This window comes from Rhinolophus sinicus, linkage group LG05, assembly GCF_036562045.2.
Source record: "Rhinolophus sinicus isolate RSC01 linkage group LG05, ASM3656204v1, whole genome shotgun sequence".
NCBI classification, from domain to species: domain Eukaryota; kingdom Metazoa; phylum Chordata; class Mammalia; order Chiroptera; family Rhinolophidae; genus Rhinolophus; species Rhinolophus sinicus.
This window is the reverse complement of record NC_133755.1, coordinates 58,140,806-58,158,696: the sequence shown is the minus strand read 5'-3', so window position 1 is coordinate 58,158,696 and position 17,891 is coordinate 58,140,806. Positions and strand designations below refer to the sequence as shown.

Below are 17,891 nucleotides of genomic sequence, written 5' to 3'. Positions count from 1 at the left end.
GGAAGTCATTTAACACTGGTTAACACAGGTCCATTTGACCTGTCTGTCAGCTCTTCTCATTCCTATGTTCTAGAGACATTTACTCTCAAGCACGGAACAATATATACATAAGGATGTACAGCGAAGTCCCTCAGTGTCTGATTCACCTTCTTTTCTACAGTTCCTGGAATAAAGCACCGAGTCACAGCATTTCTTTCGTTTACTCCCATTACTCACATCATCGCTTACACATGATAGGTGCTTCCTCAGTGCTATCTGTAGTACTAACTTGTTTTGAGAGGATAAAGTTTAATAAGAAAAATGAGCTTGCCTTTTAAGTTTGTTTTTCCTAAATAGATCTCCCAAGAGAAGCTTCAGGGCCCTCATCCTTCAGCCCCACATGCGCCTTTAGAGGCACTCTGTAAACGCTTGCTTTATACCGTGTGCCCATGGAAGCAACAGAGTTCATTCTCTCCTTTTGAAATTGGGACTGTCACCCTCTTATCCTTCTTCTAAATTCTTCATTTTAAAGAAAAGCCATGGTTCATTTCCATGAAAAATTAAAGACAGCAACATAAAGAGTAAGGTCCATGCTGGAGCAAGCAGAGACAGAACATTAAAATCACTTCTCGAATTTCTCTTTCCTTGAACACTTCCAAAGATGACTAAGGGAAAGCCAATCCCCAGAATGTGTGCTCATTTCAGACTTTTTTCACTTTCACCTTTTGGTGCACAAATTATTTCAACTGAAATGAACAAATTGGAGGTGATCTCAGTTGAGATAAAATGGGAGAGGTAAGATAGACCCCCCCAAAAAAGAAAAAAAAAACAATAATATGTGATCACCACCCACCTCCCCATCACAACATGAAGTACAAGAAAAAACAAGGTGTTTTATTATGCAAAGATTAATTTGTCAGTTCTAGAAGTGAAGGAATTAATCATCGCTCCCTCCTCCAAGCTATATGTCTGGCCTCTCCAGTGGCACCAACCTTGCTCTTACCTTCCTTGAGTTCCAGATCTTGTTTTGGCAAACATATTCACACTTGATGTACCCCTGCATCCCTTCCCATTTGCTGAATCTACATTTTTGGGATTCTTATCCTTTCTCACCCCAGTCCCCAATCACATGTTGACCTGATGGCTTGGGGTGGTTTTCCTGATACCCAACTACTATGGTAATTCAGCCGGGCAGGCTCAAGCTCCTTCCCATGGAAAATGGGAATGGTGGTCTCAAAGCCTATAAAGCATTTATCATCAGCATCCAACACCAAAGGAGGAACAATTGCCCACAGAAACCTGTGGTTAATCTAAAAGAAGAGATTGATCAAGTATACACAACAGTCACATTATAACCTGGTGAATCAGATGTCCTCGCAGATATATGTAAAGAAATGTGAAAGATCAAACATAAAGAAATAGAGGACGTTAGTTGAGTTCTTTCCTTTTTTCTTTTATTACTTTTTTGTGTGTTGGACCCTAAGAAGCATGAAATTAAAACTCGTGAAAAACAGCCATATCAGCTTGCTGTGGTGACTCAAAAGTTGTCGTTTCTCCACTCAACTTTGCTGAAACACTTGATTCATGTTGTTCTTATTTAACCTAATTTGCATTGATTTAATCAGTGCTGGTATGCTTTAAATACATAATAAATTGGGATTCTGCAACTTAGATGATTTAGAATAGCTAAATTTCAATAAAGCTCATTTCAATCTGTTAATGTATACAGTTCTGCCAAGGGGTTGAAAACTATAGAAAAGATGCAAACTTGCCACATTAGAGGTGAGAAAGGTTTTAAGATGACATTCAGATGAAATAATTTGCAGGACAATATTCTGAAAAGCACTATGTATATCAATTAGACACATCCTCTACATGTCAAGTAACATATGTAGAAGACTCACATAGTAGTGCCGTAAATTTAATTTTATTCTCTTCCCTTCTTGCTAACACTCCATTCTTTCCTGCCTCTCTGTACCAGCTCTACAAATCACGTGACATCTAAGTGGGACCTCTTCTTGCCCATTTGGCAGGCTCCATCACCACTCTGCCAAGCTGCCAGCATGGGGAAGATTTTCTTGCTAGCAGCCATGGGGATTAGGCGGCTTGCACTCACAGTATTTACTGAATGGCTGGCCACTGTTTACCCCTGCCTGCCCCCTTTTAGAGTTTATGGCTCCATCAGCACGCCTGCTGTCAGGAATAATTGTCTTGGCAAGAGGTGAAAACCCTTGGTGGTGGAGTGGTTTGTCAGTTCAAGTGTTCTGCAGCAACTTGGAGGTGCCAGGACAAAACCTGCTGGTGCCCAGTCTGGAGTTAGGTAGGAGGCAAGAGTGACGGTGAGGCAACCATGAAGAATGGCCAAGAAAGAAGATCACTTGGGTGTGGGACAGCCAAAAAAACCATCTGTGCCAGGAAGAAGCTGTGAGACCTCAGATAATCACCTGATGTCTCTGTGCCGGTTTTGTCACGTGCACAATCAAGTGTTCGATTTTCTAATGTCTCCTCTAGTTCCTCAAACTTGATTTCTGGGACTTTTCAGGTTTGTTTCCTTCCAATGAAATGATGCATCTCAGAGATGAATGACCAGAGCAAAGTTCAAATAAATCCAAAATGGAATGATTTATACCCGTGTTCATAGGACTTTTCCTGAAAAGTATCACGAGTCTTTGGGGACTGTCATCCCACTGGTTAGTATCTTCAGCTGGAATGCAAGAGACCAAGTCAGTTAATGCCAAAAAGTTGACCCAAATTCTTATTAAAGTGAACATCACTGCAGATAATGCCCACATATTTTTAGTTACTGAGAGGCAGAACTGGTGGGGATTCAAAAAGAGCAGCTGGAGAGTCACCCTTGATGAGTCACATTTGATTCTCCCTATCACCCCCTTGGGCATCACTGTGATGCCCACAGTCACTTCAAGTGGAGTTTTTCATCCATCTTTGGGGATTTTTTTTTTTTTTTTTTAAAACAGATGACCAACAGGTCCCTGACAGTAGCAGTGCAGATCCTCTCAAGGCCATTTGGGGAGGGAAGGAGGGAGGGAGGGAGGGAGGGAGGGAGGGAGGGAGGGAGGGAGGGAGAGAGAGAGAGGATCACTGTAAGGACCCATCTATTAAGGATTGTGAATGAAAATAATTAGGCAAAGACCTCTTCATACTTAGAAGACACAATTTAGTAACAGTCTCAAAGTTTAGTTAGGGGTGTGTGTATGGAGAGGGTTAGGCACCATTATGGTTTAAACTACCCCCTCTCTGCTCATTCTCCTGGAATGGGGTATACATACCCCAGGGCACTGTAATCACCACGGGCAGCATGTCAGGATCAGCCCCCGCTCCCTCAGTGCCATACAGCATAACCCTTCTTTAATCCACCACAGAACCCAAAGACATCTATGGAGACTGGGGAAACCCCATCGGAATCTCAGGCAAGACTCCTTGTACACAGGCATAAGTTTCTGCCACACCGGGTCTCGTGCCACTGGGACGGGATGCCTTCTCATCCAGCGGGGTTGGGACGCATTCACCCACCCACCATCTAAAAGAACTGGCTGACTGCAGAACTCCAGTACCCACAAGGAAAAAATAATCTTAGCGAAGCCCCCGCAATCATCGCTTTCCTCTATCATCTCTCAAGTTGCTTTTCCCAAGCGAAGGACCAAACGCTGATTTCTCTACAGATCCCTACGTATCCCTTACGAATAGACAGCTTTAAAGGGGGAGGAGGGACATCCCCAAAAGAGAAGGGGGAGAGAACAGAATAGTTCAATTTCCCACTTGGAAATAGCTTGCTGTTGATGATGATACCCCATACCTTCGTCCCCTCTCCCCTTTTTCTGAAATATGGACAAAAACGCTGAAAGTGTTGTCCATTTCATCAAAGAACATACATTACTTTAGTGGTTCGGTAAAATGTTGGTTTTATGCCCACCCCTTTTCAATCTGCCCATGTCTGAGGTGCTCCGGGAAGACGCACAATCGTGAGCAGCTTACGACACTCAGTGAGCAGTAGGTGCCTGTGCAAGCTCGCGCCGCACACTGCCTGGCGGAGGGAAGGAGCCCGGGCGCCGCTCCCCGCTGCCCGCTCCCCGCACCGCCGCCCGAGCCTCCCCGCCGCCCTCCACCCGCAAAGCATGAGCGAGCCCGCTCTCCGCAGCCGCCTCGGGCGCGAATGGCAGGTGGTCTCCGCGGACTAAAAGGTGGCGCCGGTCCGTGGTCCTTTCCAATGACGGACATTAACCAGACTGTCAAATCCTGGGTAGTCGCGAGCCCCGAGTTTGGAGTTTTTTTCCCCACCACGTCACAGTCCGAACTGCAGAGAGAAAGGACCTTGGCAGGAAGGCGAAGCCCGGGCTCCAGCACGTAGTTGAGAAACTTGCGGGTCCTAGAAGTCGCCTCCTCGCTTCGCCAGCCGCCCTTGCAGCCCCAAGCCCAGCAGCAAAGTGAGACATTGTGCGCCTGCCAGATCCGCTGGCCGCGGACCGGGGCTGCCTCGGAAACACAGAGGGGTCTTCTCTCGCCCTGCATATAATTAGCCTGCACACAAAGGGAGCAGCTGAATGGAGGTTGTCACTCTCTGGAAAAGGGTGGGTAAGACACTTTTTAATTAAATTCTTTCCCGAAGATTTTTTTTTTCTTCCCTTTTCTTTGCTGCAGCATCTAACATGGACCAAATCACCATCTCTTTGATCTTTCCGTGGCTGTGAACTTTCTATGCTGCCCAGCTTTCTGCATGCTTAGAGGTGAACGTGTGGCTTTGGGGAGGGGGGGCTCCTTCTTTATTTCGATATATTTATTTGATTTTTGCCATTTTCTCCCCCTCCCCCGCTCCCTCTCCCTCGGAATAAAATATGATGTAGATTTCTGACCGAGCGCTTCCAATGGACATTCTCCAGCATCTCTGGAAAGATTCTCGCTAATGGATTTCCTGCTGCTCGGTCTCTGTCTATACTGGCTGCTGAGGAGGCCCTCGGGGGTGGTCTTGTGTCTGCTGGGGGCCTGCTTTCAGATGCTGCCCGCCGCCCCCAGCGGGTGCCCGCAGCTGTGCCGGTGCGAGGGGCGGCTGCTGTACTGCGAGGCGCTCAACCTCACCGAGGCGCCCCACAATCTGTCCGGCCTGCTGGGCTTGTCCCTGCGCTACAACAGCCTCTCGGAGCTGCGCGCCGGCCAGTTCACGGGGTTAATGCAGCTCACGTGGCTCTATCTGGATCACAATCACATCTGCTCGGTGCAGGGGGACGCCTTTCAGAAACTGCGCCGAGTTAAGGAACTCACACTGAGTTCCAACCAGATCACCCAGCTGGCCAACACCACCTTCCGGCCCATGCCCAACCTGCGCAGCGTGGACCTCTCCTACAACAAGCTACAGGCGCTGGCACCGGACCTCTTCCACGGGCTGCGGAAGCTCACCACGCTGCACATGCGGGCCAACGCCATCCAGTTCGTGCCCGTGCGTATCTTTCAGGACTGCCGCAGCCTCAAGTTTCTTGACATCGGATACAATCAGCTCAAGAGTCTGGCGCGCAACTCCTTCGCCGGCTTGTTCAAGCTCACCGAGCTGCACCTGGAGCACAATGATTTGGTCAAGGTGAACTTCGCCCACTTCCCGCGCCTCATCTCCCTGCACTCGCTCTGCCTGAGGAGGAACAAGGTAGCCATTGTGGTCAGCTCGCTGGACTGGGTTTGGAACCTGGAGAAAATGGACCTGTCGGGCAACGAGATCGAGTACATGGAGCCCCATGTGTTCGAGACGGTGCCGCACCTGCAGTCTCTGCAGCTGGACTCCAACCGCCTCACCTACGTCGAGCCCCGGATCCTCAACTCCTGGAAGTCGCTGGCGAGCATCACCCTAACTGGGAACCTGTGGGACTGTGGGCGCAACGTGTGCGCCCTGGCCTCATGGCTCAGCAACTTCCAGGGGCGCTATGATGGTAACTTGCAGTGCGCCAGCCCGGAGTACGCGCAGGGCGAGGACGTCCTGGACGCCGTGTACGCCTTCCACCTGTGCGAGGATGGGGCCGAGCCCACGAGCGACCATCTGCTCTCAACAGTGACCAACCGCAGTGACCTGGGCCCCCCCGCCAGTCCCGCCACCACGCTCGCTGACGGCAGGGAGGGGCCGCTCGACGGCACGCTGGAGCCGGCTACTGTGGCTCTCCCCAGCGGCGAGCATGCCGAGAACGCCGTGCAGATCCACAAGGTGGTCACAGGCACCATGGCCCTCATTTTCTCCTTCCTCATTGTGGTCCTGGTGCTCTACGTCTCCTGGAAGTGTTTCCCAGCTAGCCTCAGGCAGCTCAGACAGTGCTTTGTCACGCAGCGCAGAAAGCAAAAGCAGAAACAGACCATGCATCAGATGGCTGCCATGTCTGCCCAGGAATACTACGTTGATTACAAACCCAATCACATTGAGGGAGCCCTGGTGATCATCAACGAGTATGGCTCGTGTACCTGCCACCAGCAACCCGCAAGGGAATGCGAGGTGTGAACGTCCCAGTGGCTCTCACCCGTGCGCTACCAAATACGCCTGGGCCGCCGGGGCTGGCCGGCGAGCGCCAGGCTGGGGTCTCCTTGTCCGTGCTCTGATATGCTCCTTGACTGAAACTGTAAGGGGATCGCTCCCAGAGACTTGACATTTTAGCTTTATTGTGTCTTAAAAACAAAAACGAAATAAAACACAACAAAAAACCCACCCCACAACCTTCAGGACAGTCTATCTTAAATTTCATATGAGAACTCCTTCCTTCCTTTGAAGATCTTTCCATATTCAGGAATCTGAGAGTGTAAAAAGGTACAAATCATTGATTTTTTTTTTTTGTAAACTAAAATGTTTAAAATAAAATAGCACTTACAGTTTTTACAGACTGGTGTAACCTAAATGAATTGTTACCTGTGCTAAAGAGAAGCAACAGTTAAAATTTCCTTCTGTGTGTGTGTGTGTGTGTGTGTGTGTGTGTGTGTGTGTGTGTGTGTTGGGGAAAGGGGTGTCCAGTGTCCAGAAGGAAGATCCAAAAATTAAGGAGCAAAGTATTCAGACACCGTCTGAAATAATAAGCAGGGCAAACAGAGCTTATCAGGTTGATTTACTCCACATGATTAAGGACTAAAAAAACAAGACACTTTATATAATTTTTAGGGGATACAGTGCAATCTAACCATTTTAAAGCACGTGAACTGAGGACTGAGCATCATTGCTCAGCCTTTAAGGCAGAGATCATTGCAAATGGTTTTTAAAAGGCAGTGCCAGACAGTTTGTCCTAGTAACAAGAAATGTATTTACACTTAATACAGCCATTTTTTCAAATCAATTAAAAGAATTTTGCCCCTGAAATCCACTGGTTCGTAATTCTCCTATGCCTTTGAGTCACAGACTTAGTAGCATCTGTGCCCTTTTCCCTACTCTTCCCTGAAAGAGACCCCTCTGTGGTCTGAGGGTAATGAGGCTGAATCCAAAGGTTTGGTGATGAAAGCTGTGCTTTCTGGAGTTCATTGCTAAGACTGCAAAAAGCTTAAGCTCTCAGCAGTGACAGCACACTCCTAGTTACTATAGGGAACAGTCAAAGAAATCCTGCCTCATGATGAATGCCTACAGGGTAATGCCTTGTAGCAGGAGACTTTAGGGGGCAGACCTGATGCAGAAGCGGTACGTGAGGGCTCTGGTAGTGGAGGTGGAGGGGGCGTGGGGAAGATCATCATTTGATTCTGTGTTCCAATATTCCTCAGATGGGATTAATTTGTTAACCCAGGACAGAAAAACTGCCTCCTCTCAGATTGCCTTTTTGTGTAATGCTTGCTGTCCCTGTGTTTTACTTTTTGTGTGTATTGGGATCAATGATTGCCCCTTCCTATCCTTTGTAGGTTTCCAGGTCCATCATTGACATTTAGGTTGTTCAAAGAACTAAACTGTCGAATAGTATCAGTTGGTGGGTGGGGAAGGGGAAGAAGGAAGTGTATGTATGTTGAATGGGAGGGGTCTTTCACTCACTAACGACTTACGCAAATGTGTGATTGAAATAAACTGTCATGGATGGCTGATAGTGAACACTGAACCAATGTTGTCCATGTCCAGCAGTCTTCTGAAACTCAGGTGCTCATCCCTCTGAATGACCCTACAGACTGGCATCTTTCTGTTTTATTTCTCTTTTTTAAGAGAGAAGTCCAAATAGCAGGAAGAGGGATGGGGGTGGGGGGAACAAGACGCCACCATCTCCCAAAATGCAAATGCCTCCAGCCACCTACTAAAAGAGGCTCAATCAGCTGTTTGAAATGCAGAATGGTTATCACCAGGAGATTTACTTAAGCTGAGGACTGGTAGTAGATGTCTACCTATGGAGAAACCAATATGCCTAATAATACTGCTTCTAAGAGGCCCTTTCAAGAGAAACCTTTTTGCAAATATCTCTAAGATATTAAGCCTTGGGAGACATCTTCTCTCTCTCTCTCTCTCTCTCTCTCTCTCTCTCTCTCTCTCTCACACACACACACACCACCTTAGGAAACTTCCTCTTGCTTTGTTTATAATTAAAACATGGCATTATGACACACGCAATGAATGTAACACCCATTTAGGCTCGTAATGTTTTACAAGAGAGGTGCTTTGTTTGAGAACTTTGAGGAGGGGGGTTTGAATTTAGTCTAAGCATGATCAGTCATTTGGGGCAACTGTTTAAAATAGCATATCACTCTGAGGGCAGGGGTAACAGAGACAAGGAGGATGCATCTCACATCTAAAATTAAACCCCACTAAAGAGGCCTCCTCCAGAAGACCACATGCATTCAAAAAAAAAAAAAAAAGAATCCCCAAATTGTGGTAATTGAAGAAAATCTCCTTGGATTCTTTTGATTTAATCTCCTCATAGGAAGGTTACTAAAATCCAGAACCAAAAGCTGCTCTGGCTTGGTGCATTAAGGACCGTGTTCCTATGCTTACAGTGAAAGCTTCTAGAAGCAAAGCCTTCCTGGCAACAGCAGAACCACAGGTCCCACCTACCCACTAGAAATAGGGATACGGGAAACTGTAGAGTTCATCTCCCATCCCAAGGCTCCCCCTGCTTCATTCTTCTTTTTTCAGTGTAGTCAATGAGAAAATAATCGTGCTTTGTTTTGTGCTGCTGCCACCGCCCCCTCTCCCCAATATGACTAAACACCACACATGTAGAAGATCTTAAGTCCATGTAAGTCCTTGTAAATCTAATGAAAGATCACTGTAAAGAGGAATCTGCTGTCTGCGACCTGAACAAATGATGGTCAGAGAAAGCTGTATTCTTACTTGGTGTGTGTATGTCTCTAGGTCTCTGCATTGTGTGTCTTTGCAGGCAAGCAAATATGTTTCTTCCACACACACAGGTATTTAGCTCACATTATTTCATGCTCCTGTGACTGTTGGTTTGGGAAATGGCAGGGGCAGGGAGAAGGCAAGAATAAGGGAAATTGGTAGTTTTAAATAAGGTTTTGTGATACTTGAAATCTTTTCTTTCTCCAATTAATTAATCTTTAAGCTTCAAGAAACTTGCTCTGACCCCTGTAAGCAAACAACTGAGCATTTAAAAGAGAATCTAATTTTTAAAGGGATAGCACTTTTTTTGTTGTTCTTCCCACAGAGGGTGCTAATCTCATTATCCTGTGCTATCTGAGAAGAATTTAAGGCCACAGTTCATGTCTCTTCCTGGGCGTTGTGATGGATTAACCCTCCATTTGCAGGTCCCTTCCCAACTGATTCAAGTACAGCCATGCTATAGAGGGCTTTGGAATATTTATATAGAACAAAAGTCTTTTACAATGACAAATGACACTCTCACCCCAGTCTTAGCCCTGGTTGTTTTTTAACTTGTGTCAGAGGGAGCAGGTTAAATGAAACCCATCCTTTGGCCTTTACTGGGTGAAAACACAGCCCCTGACACTCAGACTTTAGCCTTGACAGTTGAGATTACCCATCCCATCCACATACCAGGCTCTCAGGACTGAAAAGTTGCCATCACAAAGAAAAGGTTATTCCAGGAAAAGGAAACTTTTTAAAATCCGTTTTTTTTACATTCTCCCAAGCTCCTCAAAGCATGAGGAAAGGTAAGTGCCTTACCTTTCCTCCCTGCATACACGAAGGCAGATGTTTGGTATGATTTAGCATCAATAACACATTCAAGACTATGTGTAAGTATAAAAATTAAAGGGGCAAACAGCACTTATTATTCCTCTTAAGTTTCCTCAGCAAGTGCACACAGGTCACTGGAGGGCTTAGGGGCTACCTGTGTGTTGGGGTTACATCAATCGACTTGTCAGCAAGTTTGGCACCCATGCTACCTGCCGTGTAGAAGAGGATACTGGTGGATCACATATCCTGGAAAAATGAAAGGCATCAGATGCCCCTCTCTGGAGTACATTATCGAAAGACCAGACTATATTTGCTTTGGAGAATGGGTATTATAATGTTTCGGGGTCGTCAAAAGAAGCATCACTTTTCTCCTCTAGACAGGGATTGTGCTGGTTGATTTTGCTTTGCCATTGATGAAATGTCAAATAACAAGTGTTGGCTGGAATGCAACTGTTAAACAGGCTCCTGAAATATATTTTGAGAGATGTGTAGGATTACACACACACACACACACACACACACACACACACACACAGAGATGGTGCCAAAAAATGTATACACATTTTAAGAAAGGAAAAAAAAAAACTATTAAAATTATAATACTCAATATATACGAATAAAACAAAAGATGAATACAAGTCACGTTCTGCAGTTACAAGAGGTGCTCAAAGTGGTTACCATCCCCATGATTTTAATAGTTTTTCCTTTCTTAAAGTGTGTATACATTTGTTTTGGCACACCTCTCTGTCTCTCTCTGTCTCTCTGTCTCTTTGTCTCTGTCTCTCTGTCTCTCTCTGTCTCTGTCTCTGTCTCTCTCTGTCTCTCTCTATATATATATACATACATATATACATATATATGTATATATGTATCCACATACATAACCACACACACATATGATCCTATTACATAACTACCCTCCACCATTAATTAATCTTCTGCTTTGTTCTTCCATGATCAAACTTTCAAACTTTTACTCAGGAAAGGACCTGATAAAACGAGTCATCATTAAGGCGCAAAGGACTGAGTGGGATGATGGTATTTTCAGGCTGATGGTATTTAATGAGTTGGTAGGTGCTTTGCAGGCTGGGAAATTTTCTGGACTCCACGTGCCATAGGAGAATACACGCATGCTACCTAGTGGTAAGAGCCAGGAGATGGCAATGAATTCTTTGGAAAGTATGCTCCTAACTAATGAGTTCCACCTCAGGGTTAGGAAATTATTTTTTTCATTAAGAAATGCTCTACTCTGATTTTTTTCCCAGGGATCCAGGAAGCAAAATTCTTACTGCTGACTTCCTCAGTTGGACACAGTTTCTGAAGGTCTTTGGTTTTCTGCTCAAAGCTAAGGGCTTGGCTATTATACCCTCAAGGTTTAGTCAGAGATGTAAATAAGAGGGAGGAAATACATGTATTGAGTGGTGACTTGGTATGAGAGACTTTCCATAGATTTCAATATGTGAGAGAGGTCCTAGGAAGTTTATCTTTACATGAGGAAACCGAGGCTTATAGAGGTCAAGTTCTTTGTGCAAAGTTACCCAGCTAGTATTTGGAGCACTGGTGTTCACTTTGGTGCCTTTTTCACTATATCCCGTTTGTTATTTCCTTGAACAGTTGCCCCTCTAGTCCTTTACCCAGAACAGAACCTCAGACTAGCCTGGCCACAGGAAACATGTTCACCATATTCTTGTTGGATGACACGCCTGTAATACTCAAATCTGGAATGCTCACAACTTCGTTTGATCTGGCCTCTGGTAATTGGGTAATGTGGGGCTCTGTCCAGAGAGGAGACATGTCTCCCAGGCTTCCAGGAGCAGCAATGTCCAGGCAATCATTCATCCCAACCTCTAACCAGAGGATTTTTGACTCAAAGAAAGTAAAGTATGGGCAACCATAGATAACTGTTGGGGATTTATTCACATTTCTTTCTTGGTCATCAAATGGGCTATGTTTCGATGGCAGCGGTTCCCAAACAGGGGCAAATATGCCACCCAATCAACAACTGGTAGTATTTGGAAACATGTTTGATTTTCATGTGTGAGGGTGGTGCTACTGGCATGTAGAGGCTAGAGGTCAGGGAGCCTTCTAAACATCCTACAATGCAAAGAAAACCCTCCTCAACAACAAATGATTTGGTCCTAAACATCAAGTGCGGAGGGTGAGAAACTCGGCTTCATGGTATAAAGTGAGGAGGCTGTCTAAACCAACATGCTGATCTCGGCTTTGCTGAAAGTGGCCCTTCTGAAGAGTTAGGTTTAGGTTCAGTTAGATGGATTCTCTTTTAATCTTCTTCTCTCTTGCCAGAGAGCTGGAAATCTAAATTAAAAACCCTCAGGTTGGATGCTAATCAGCGAGAGGACCTGTCTGTAGTTAGCACATGCTTCTCAAAGAACATATGGCAAAACTTAAATTAACTGGGACAAAACTTGTCAGAACCCTTAATTGACCCACTTTTTTTTTTTTCCTTTTTAGCAGTCCTTCATTTAAGAAACAGGAAAAAAAAAAAAAATCAAGCTACCAGTGGATATTTAATGAACAAGAAGGAAAATGAGATACTTGATATGCCTTTCAGGAAGTGTTCTAAAGTCTGAACAAACTCAGTCCACCTTCCTGTGCTTTCTGCTTCTCCAACCAAGTTCTCTGCAACTTGGATGCTGGAATGGGTTTCCGTTTAAAAAAAAACAAAAAACAAAAAAATCAACGCGCTTAGTCTAGTGAGTAGTGTGGACATATCAATCAGGGAAATGATCTCAGACCTTAGAAGCAGGATAGTCTACAGATTTGGACATTGTAAACTGAAATATATTTGGAACAGACAAGCAACACAGATGAGTGAAAGCCACAGGCATATGGCATTCTGAGGCAACTGAAGAGTTCTTAAAAAAAAAAAAGAAGGCAATTCACATTTGACTGCTCCTGGTTAACCACAACTGTTCTGCAGGCCAGGTCAAGTGTGTGCTCTGGGTGTTCAGGGTCCAGAACTGAGAAGACGTGGTCTTTAAACCCAGTGCTATTACTCACTTGCCTTAGGTTCGTTGGTGATCGTCTTACTGCAATGGGCCTCTTTCTATCTGCCTTGAGGAGGGTCATCCAGATATTCCCTAGGAACCCTTCCCGTTCTGGGCTTCTATGTTACCCTTTTCCCCAACAGTAAAACACACAAAAAATGTGATTTGCAAGCTAGTGTCACTTATCCAGAAAATTAAAATTCCCCTACACTCCTATTCCCCAGAAATTCTGATGCATCAGGGTTGCCTGCAAATGAATGAGAAAAGTCCGATGTAAAAAAAAAAAAAAAAAAAAGTCAGAGAAAGACGGGACAGAGGTAGGCATGCTGGGGAAGAATAAGAAAGTGCAGGCATGTGTGGGTGAGAAAATAGGGTTTCTAGAATGTGCAGGAAGAGATGAAAGGAAATCCTACAGCGGATACACTCACTCACACTCACCCACATGTGAGACCACAGACATAGGGATGTGCTATGAAGGAGGCACAGTAAAAAAAAAAAAAAGCTGATGAATGCCATTGGTGTGGGGGTGGGGCAAAGAAGATGTACAGAAAAATGTGTGCACGGGACTCCGAAAATAACTTACTACATTGTGAGTAAGTGGCTACAACTAATATGAGTTCAGAGCCCTTCTGTAAAACGAGAAAAGGGGAGCTGAGAGGAAAGAGGGGGCGATATTGGGGAACAAAAAGGCAATGTGGGAGGAGGTGGGTGAGAGGGGAAGAGAGAAAAAAAGAGAAAGAGCACGAGAGGGAGTTTCGAGATTCATGCTTTATATTGCTCAACTAATCATCAAAAGTAGCTGTAATACACCAACTCGACTCCTCCACCCTTTTAGTCATTTCTCTCTTTATTCTGATCTAACAGGTTGGCTATTTACTTCTTCTCAATGTAAGGTTGGAAAGTCATTTTCTCCCCTACGTTATGAGAAAAAATAATCCATTGTCTGGCTGCCTCCTTCTTTCTCTTGCTTAGCTGGGAGAGTGCGTCTCAACCCTGGCTGTGCATTGGAACCCCTTGGGAGCTTTAATAAATACTGCTGTCTGGGTCCCTCCCTAAGAGATTCTGATTTAATTGATCTGGATGTGGCTTTGGCAAAGAGATATTTTAAAGCTTCCCAGGTGATTCCAAAGTTCAGCCAAGGTTGAGAAGCACTGGGCCCCAAGTATCGCAGTGTGCACAGCTCAGCAGTCTATGAGAGCCACAAGTCTGACTGCAGCTTTTTAAAAATACATGGCGGCTGGGGGCTGGGTGGGACCAGGTTAGTGTTTAGTGAGTAAGACCCACTTTGACTCCACCTAATACTGTGAGACAGATATGCAAGCATAGATGTGCTTGGAAATTGTTTCTGAGCACTCTACAGTTTACAAAGTGCTATTTACAATTAATTATTTTATTTATTGTAATTCTCCCAACAGTCTCACAAGGCAGATACAGACTTGTCCCCCCCACCCCACCCCACCCCTTTTTTTTTTTTTAAGACAGGAAGTCTCACATTGGAAGACATTAAGTAGCTTGCTCAAGGTCAATGCTATTGCCAGGTCTGGACCCAAAACTGCCTCTTCTAAATTCTGTGTCCTTCCCCGTCCACCACTTTCTTTTCCTCCTCTGATCTGTTGTGTCATTATGACACAGGGCTGGTTGGCCCTGCTCAAAATACAAAAGTCAGTAAGTCTTCCACGAGGTGTCCTGGAGAATACATTGAACAAATGTTCTTGTGCCCCCAGCCCCACCCCCACCCCCACCCCATGCCTGAGTTTCTTTTCTTTGCCACAGCAGCCTCTGATGTCTCAGAGACAGCCAAAAAGATGCCAACTCTTTCCAAATACCCCTAACACTCAAATGTTCCCTTTCTGCTCAGCCCACTGCCATCGATTCCTTTGCCAGCAACTCTTTCAAGAATGCAAAAACTGAATCCTAGTAGAAAATTGATGGATGGATGGTGATAACAATTCTGTCCATAGATTTTTGCAGTTTCAAAAAGGGTCTCTGGGAGAAATAACCTAAAGAAATTGTGCCAATGTTAGAATTTCAGGTACTGAAACAGCTGGGTGATGTACATTCGGACAAGAGAGCCATCCTTGTACCCCTCAAATGAAACAACACAGGCCATTGCTCATGTATGAGACCAGATCTGCCAACTGTTTATATGGTTTATAATATAGAGTAAGGATAAAGATTGAATCTTCTAGTGTATTGTATCTCCTTAAACAAGTGTCCTCTTTAAAAATCCTGTATTATTCAGTGTCCATCATCAGTATGTTTATGTTTATCTTCAATTAAGAATTCTCAATATTGCAAACTATGTGTGGTAGAGACCTCTATCTCAGAGATACTGTAGGTAGCCTTGGCTAAAAGTGAGAAGAAGGTGGCAAGTGAGAGCTGGATTGGTCTGCCACAGAAAGGTCTGGAAGAGCCAAGTTATACACAATTAGTAGAACAATGCTGCAATCTGTCTTCAGCTGGCCACGGCAATCCTGTCATCTGTCCCTCAGCTGCAGAACAACCAAGCACTCTGTGATTTGGTCTCACTGTCATTGTTCCACAGTGATTGCATTTGTGGTGAAATCTATATTTCCCTGCAACTAAGTCTCTCTCTCTCTCTCTCTCTCTCTCTCTCTCTCTCTCTCTCTCTCTCTATTTTATTCTAAAAATAATGGTCCTTCTTGGAATTCAGTCTCTGTCCGTTGCTTGCTGTCCAGATCATTTTATCTGAATTTCTTATATTGATCATTTTTTGGACACTATTTCGAAAATCATAAAGGTACAAAAAGAAAAAGAAAAACACACTGTAGGGAAGAGGAGAAAGCACACTGCTACTGAAATATAATGAAAGATAACATACCCCTCAGATTTTTCAGTCCTAACTACGCATCTGTCGGTCAAAGTAGCACACCATTTCTTCTTCAGAGATTAAGTAAATATGTGTTGAATGAAAAGTAGGACAATTTAACCTGAAGGTGAGGCATTCGCCAGAGGACGGTGCTAAGAGTCTAGGCTCACCAGATTCACGATGAGCATGCGCAGAAGAGGCCACCCCTTCTTCCTGACCATTTACGGAAGGCAACCACCCCCCAGGGGGTTGTTTATTATACATTGTACTTATTAGGTGCCTGGCAACCTGCTGAAACCTTAACATTTTCCCAGTTAAACCCTGCAACAAACCTTCCTCTCTCCTTCTCCAGACAAGTATTCATATCCTCATCTTACAGATAGGTTAAACTGAGGTTGGGGAAGTTCAGTGACTTTCCCAAGGTCATGTTCCAGTCACTGACCAGAGTAAAGAGTGGCAAGCATTGACTCTGGAAACACCAAGCTTGGGTTCAAATTCTGGCCGAGTGAATTTGGCAAGTTACTAAACCTTAACGTCAACTGGCCCTCAGTTCCTTCATTTATGCAATGGAGATAGGATTGTTATGAAATTAAGTTATTATCGAGAATTAAATGAGTTATTATTTGTACAGTGCTTTGAACAGTGCCTGGCCCATGGTAGGTATTACATAAGTGGTTTTCTTTTTTTCTTTTTAATAAAAATTTTTAAAAAGAAAAAAACAGAAAGAAAACAAAACAAACAAAGAAAAAAAAACAAGGTCACACAGCCAAGAAAGGGTTGCGTAGAACAGAGCTGTTGTACTTCAAAGCCATGCTACCCTCTTTTTCTTCTGTGATAAATCTGAGTTTCCGAACCATTGGGTCTGAAAGGAGAAGTGAAGGAAGCAGAATGGAATCTGGAGGTACCAAACGCACATGTAGCTTCCTTCACAGCTTTGCAACTGGCTCAGGCCTTGGCCTCTCCATTCATGTTTGACTTTGTTCTGGTTCTTCCTTGGTTTGGCTTTACCACTGAGGTCAGGCAGCCCCCGTGAACGTACCCCACTTCTGGAACACATGTGTGCCTGTGCACACACATCTGTGCACCAGGCAGGTTTGACACCATCTCCCAGTTTCCACAGGAACCGAAACCTGGTGGCCAGCTCAAGGAGGCATTGTTCACATGGGTCTTCGGTGAGATGGCGAAACTCATTTCCACATCTGAGCTATTTGCTATCTGCAGTTAATTCCTGAGGGTGGAAAGCTACTACACAGGTTGTGATTGTTATCCAGCTCACAAGCTCTTATTTAATAGCAGCAATATTAAATCACTCTGGCCCCCCGGACACTAAGCAAACATCTTCAACTGTAACAGATCTGCTGGTATTTATTTAAAGGCATTTTTTTCTCTGTGCACTAACAGCCCCAGTTTGATGCTGTGCAAGCAAAGTGACAAACGGAGAACACATCTGAGGTAGACTCTCTCTTCTGGGAAAAGGGCTCAGTGTCCAGAGACAGAATTTGAGTTCCCTCTTTGCCACTGATTTGTCACTGGCTCTTGGACAAGTCCGTTCCACAAGTCCAGACCTTTTTTTTTTCTCGCCTGTAGTAGTGATTTCTGGCTTTCCTTCTAGTTGTCCGATGTGGTAGGCAGGGTGTGGAGTTAAAAGAGGGAAAGGAAAGTAGGAGTCATTCCCAATACATTCTCCTTTCCGTTGCTTATCAACAGGTAAAGTTATGAATTCATCCAAGTTCCTCCAAGGAAAGATTCCACCCTCCTTAGAGACCTACCCAGTATCATAAACAGAGACTATGTTTGGTCGGAGGGAACAAACCAATTGTATCTAGAAAATTAGATACTGAAAGGTGAGTCTGTTCCAAGCCACGGCCTGTTCCTTGGGACTTACTCACAGCCTGAGTCCAGCTTTGCACAGACATAGTGGGCCTACTTTGGTCAGAGTGAAACCCCAACTCATGAAGCATCCTACCAGGGACAGCTATTGGGAGAG

General features: G+C 44.8%; 2 protein-coding genes across 9 annotated transcripts in view; one reads left to right on the top strand and one right to left on the bottom strand.

Moving 5' to 3' along the window:
* CTNNA2 (catenin alpha 2) overlaps positions 1–17,891 on the bottom strand; it is a 1,048,744-nt gene that overhangs the window by 338,313 nt on the left and 692,540 nt on the right. The window lies entirely within an intron of this gene.
* Positions 4,898–6,834, top strand: LRRTM1 (leucine rich repeat transmembrane neuronal 1). The gene has a single exon (XM_019750023.2). The coding sequence runs from the start codon at positions 4,898–4,900 to the stop codon at positions 6,464–6,466; it is 1,569 nt and encodes a 522-aa protein (XP_019605582.2). The 3' UTR covers positions 6,467–6,834.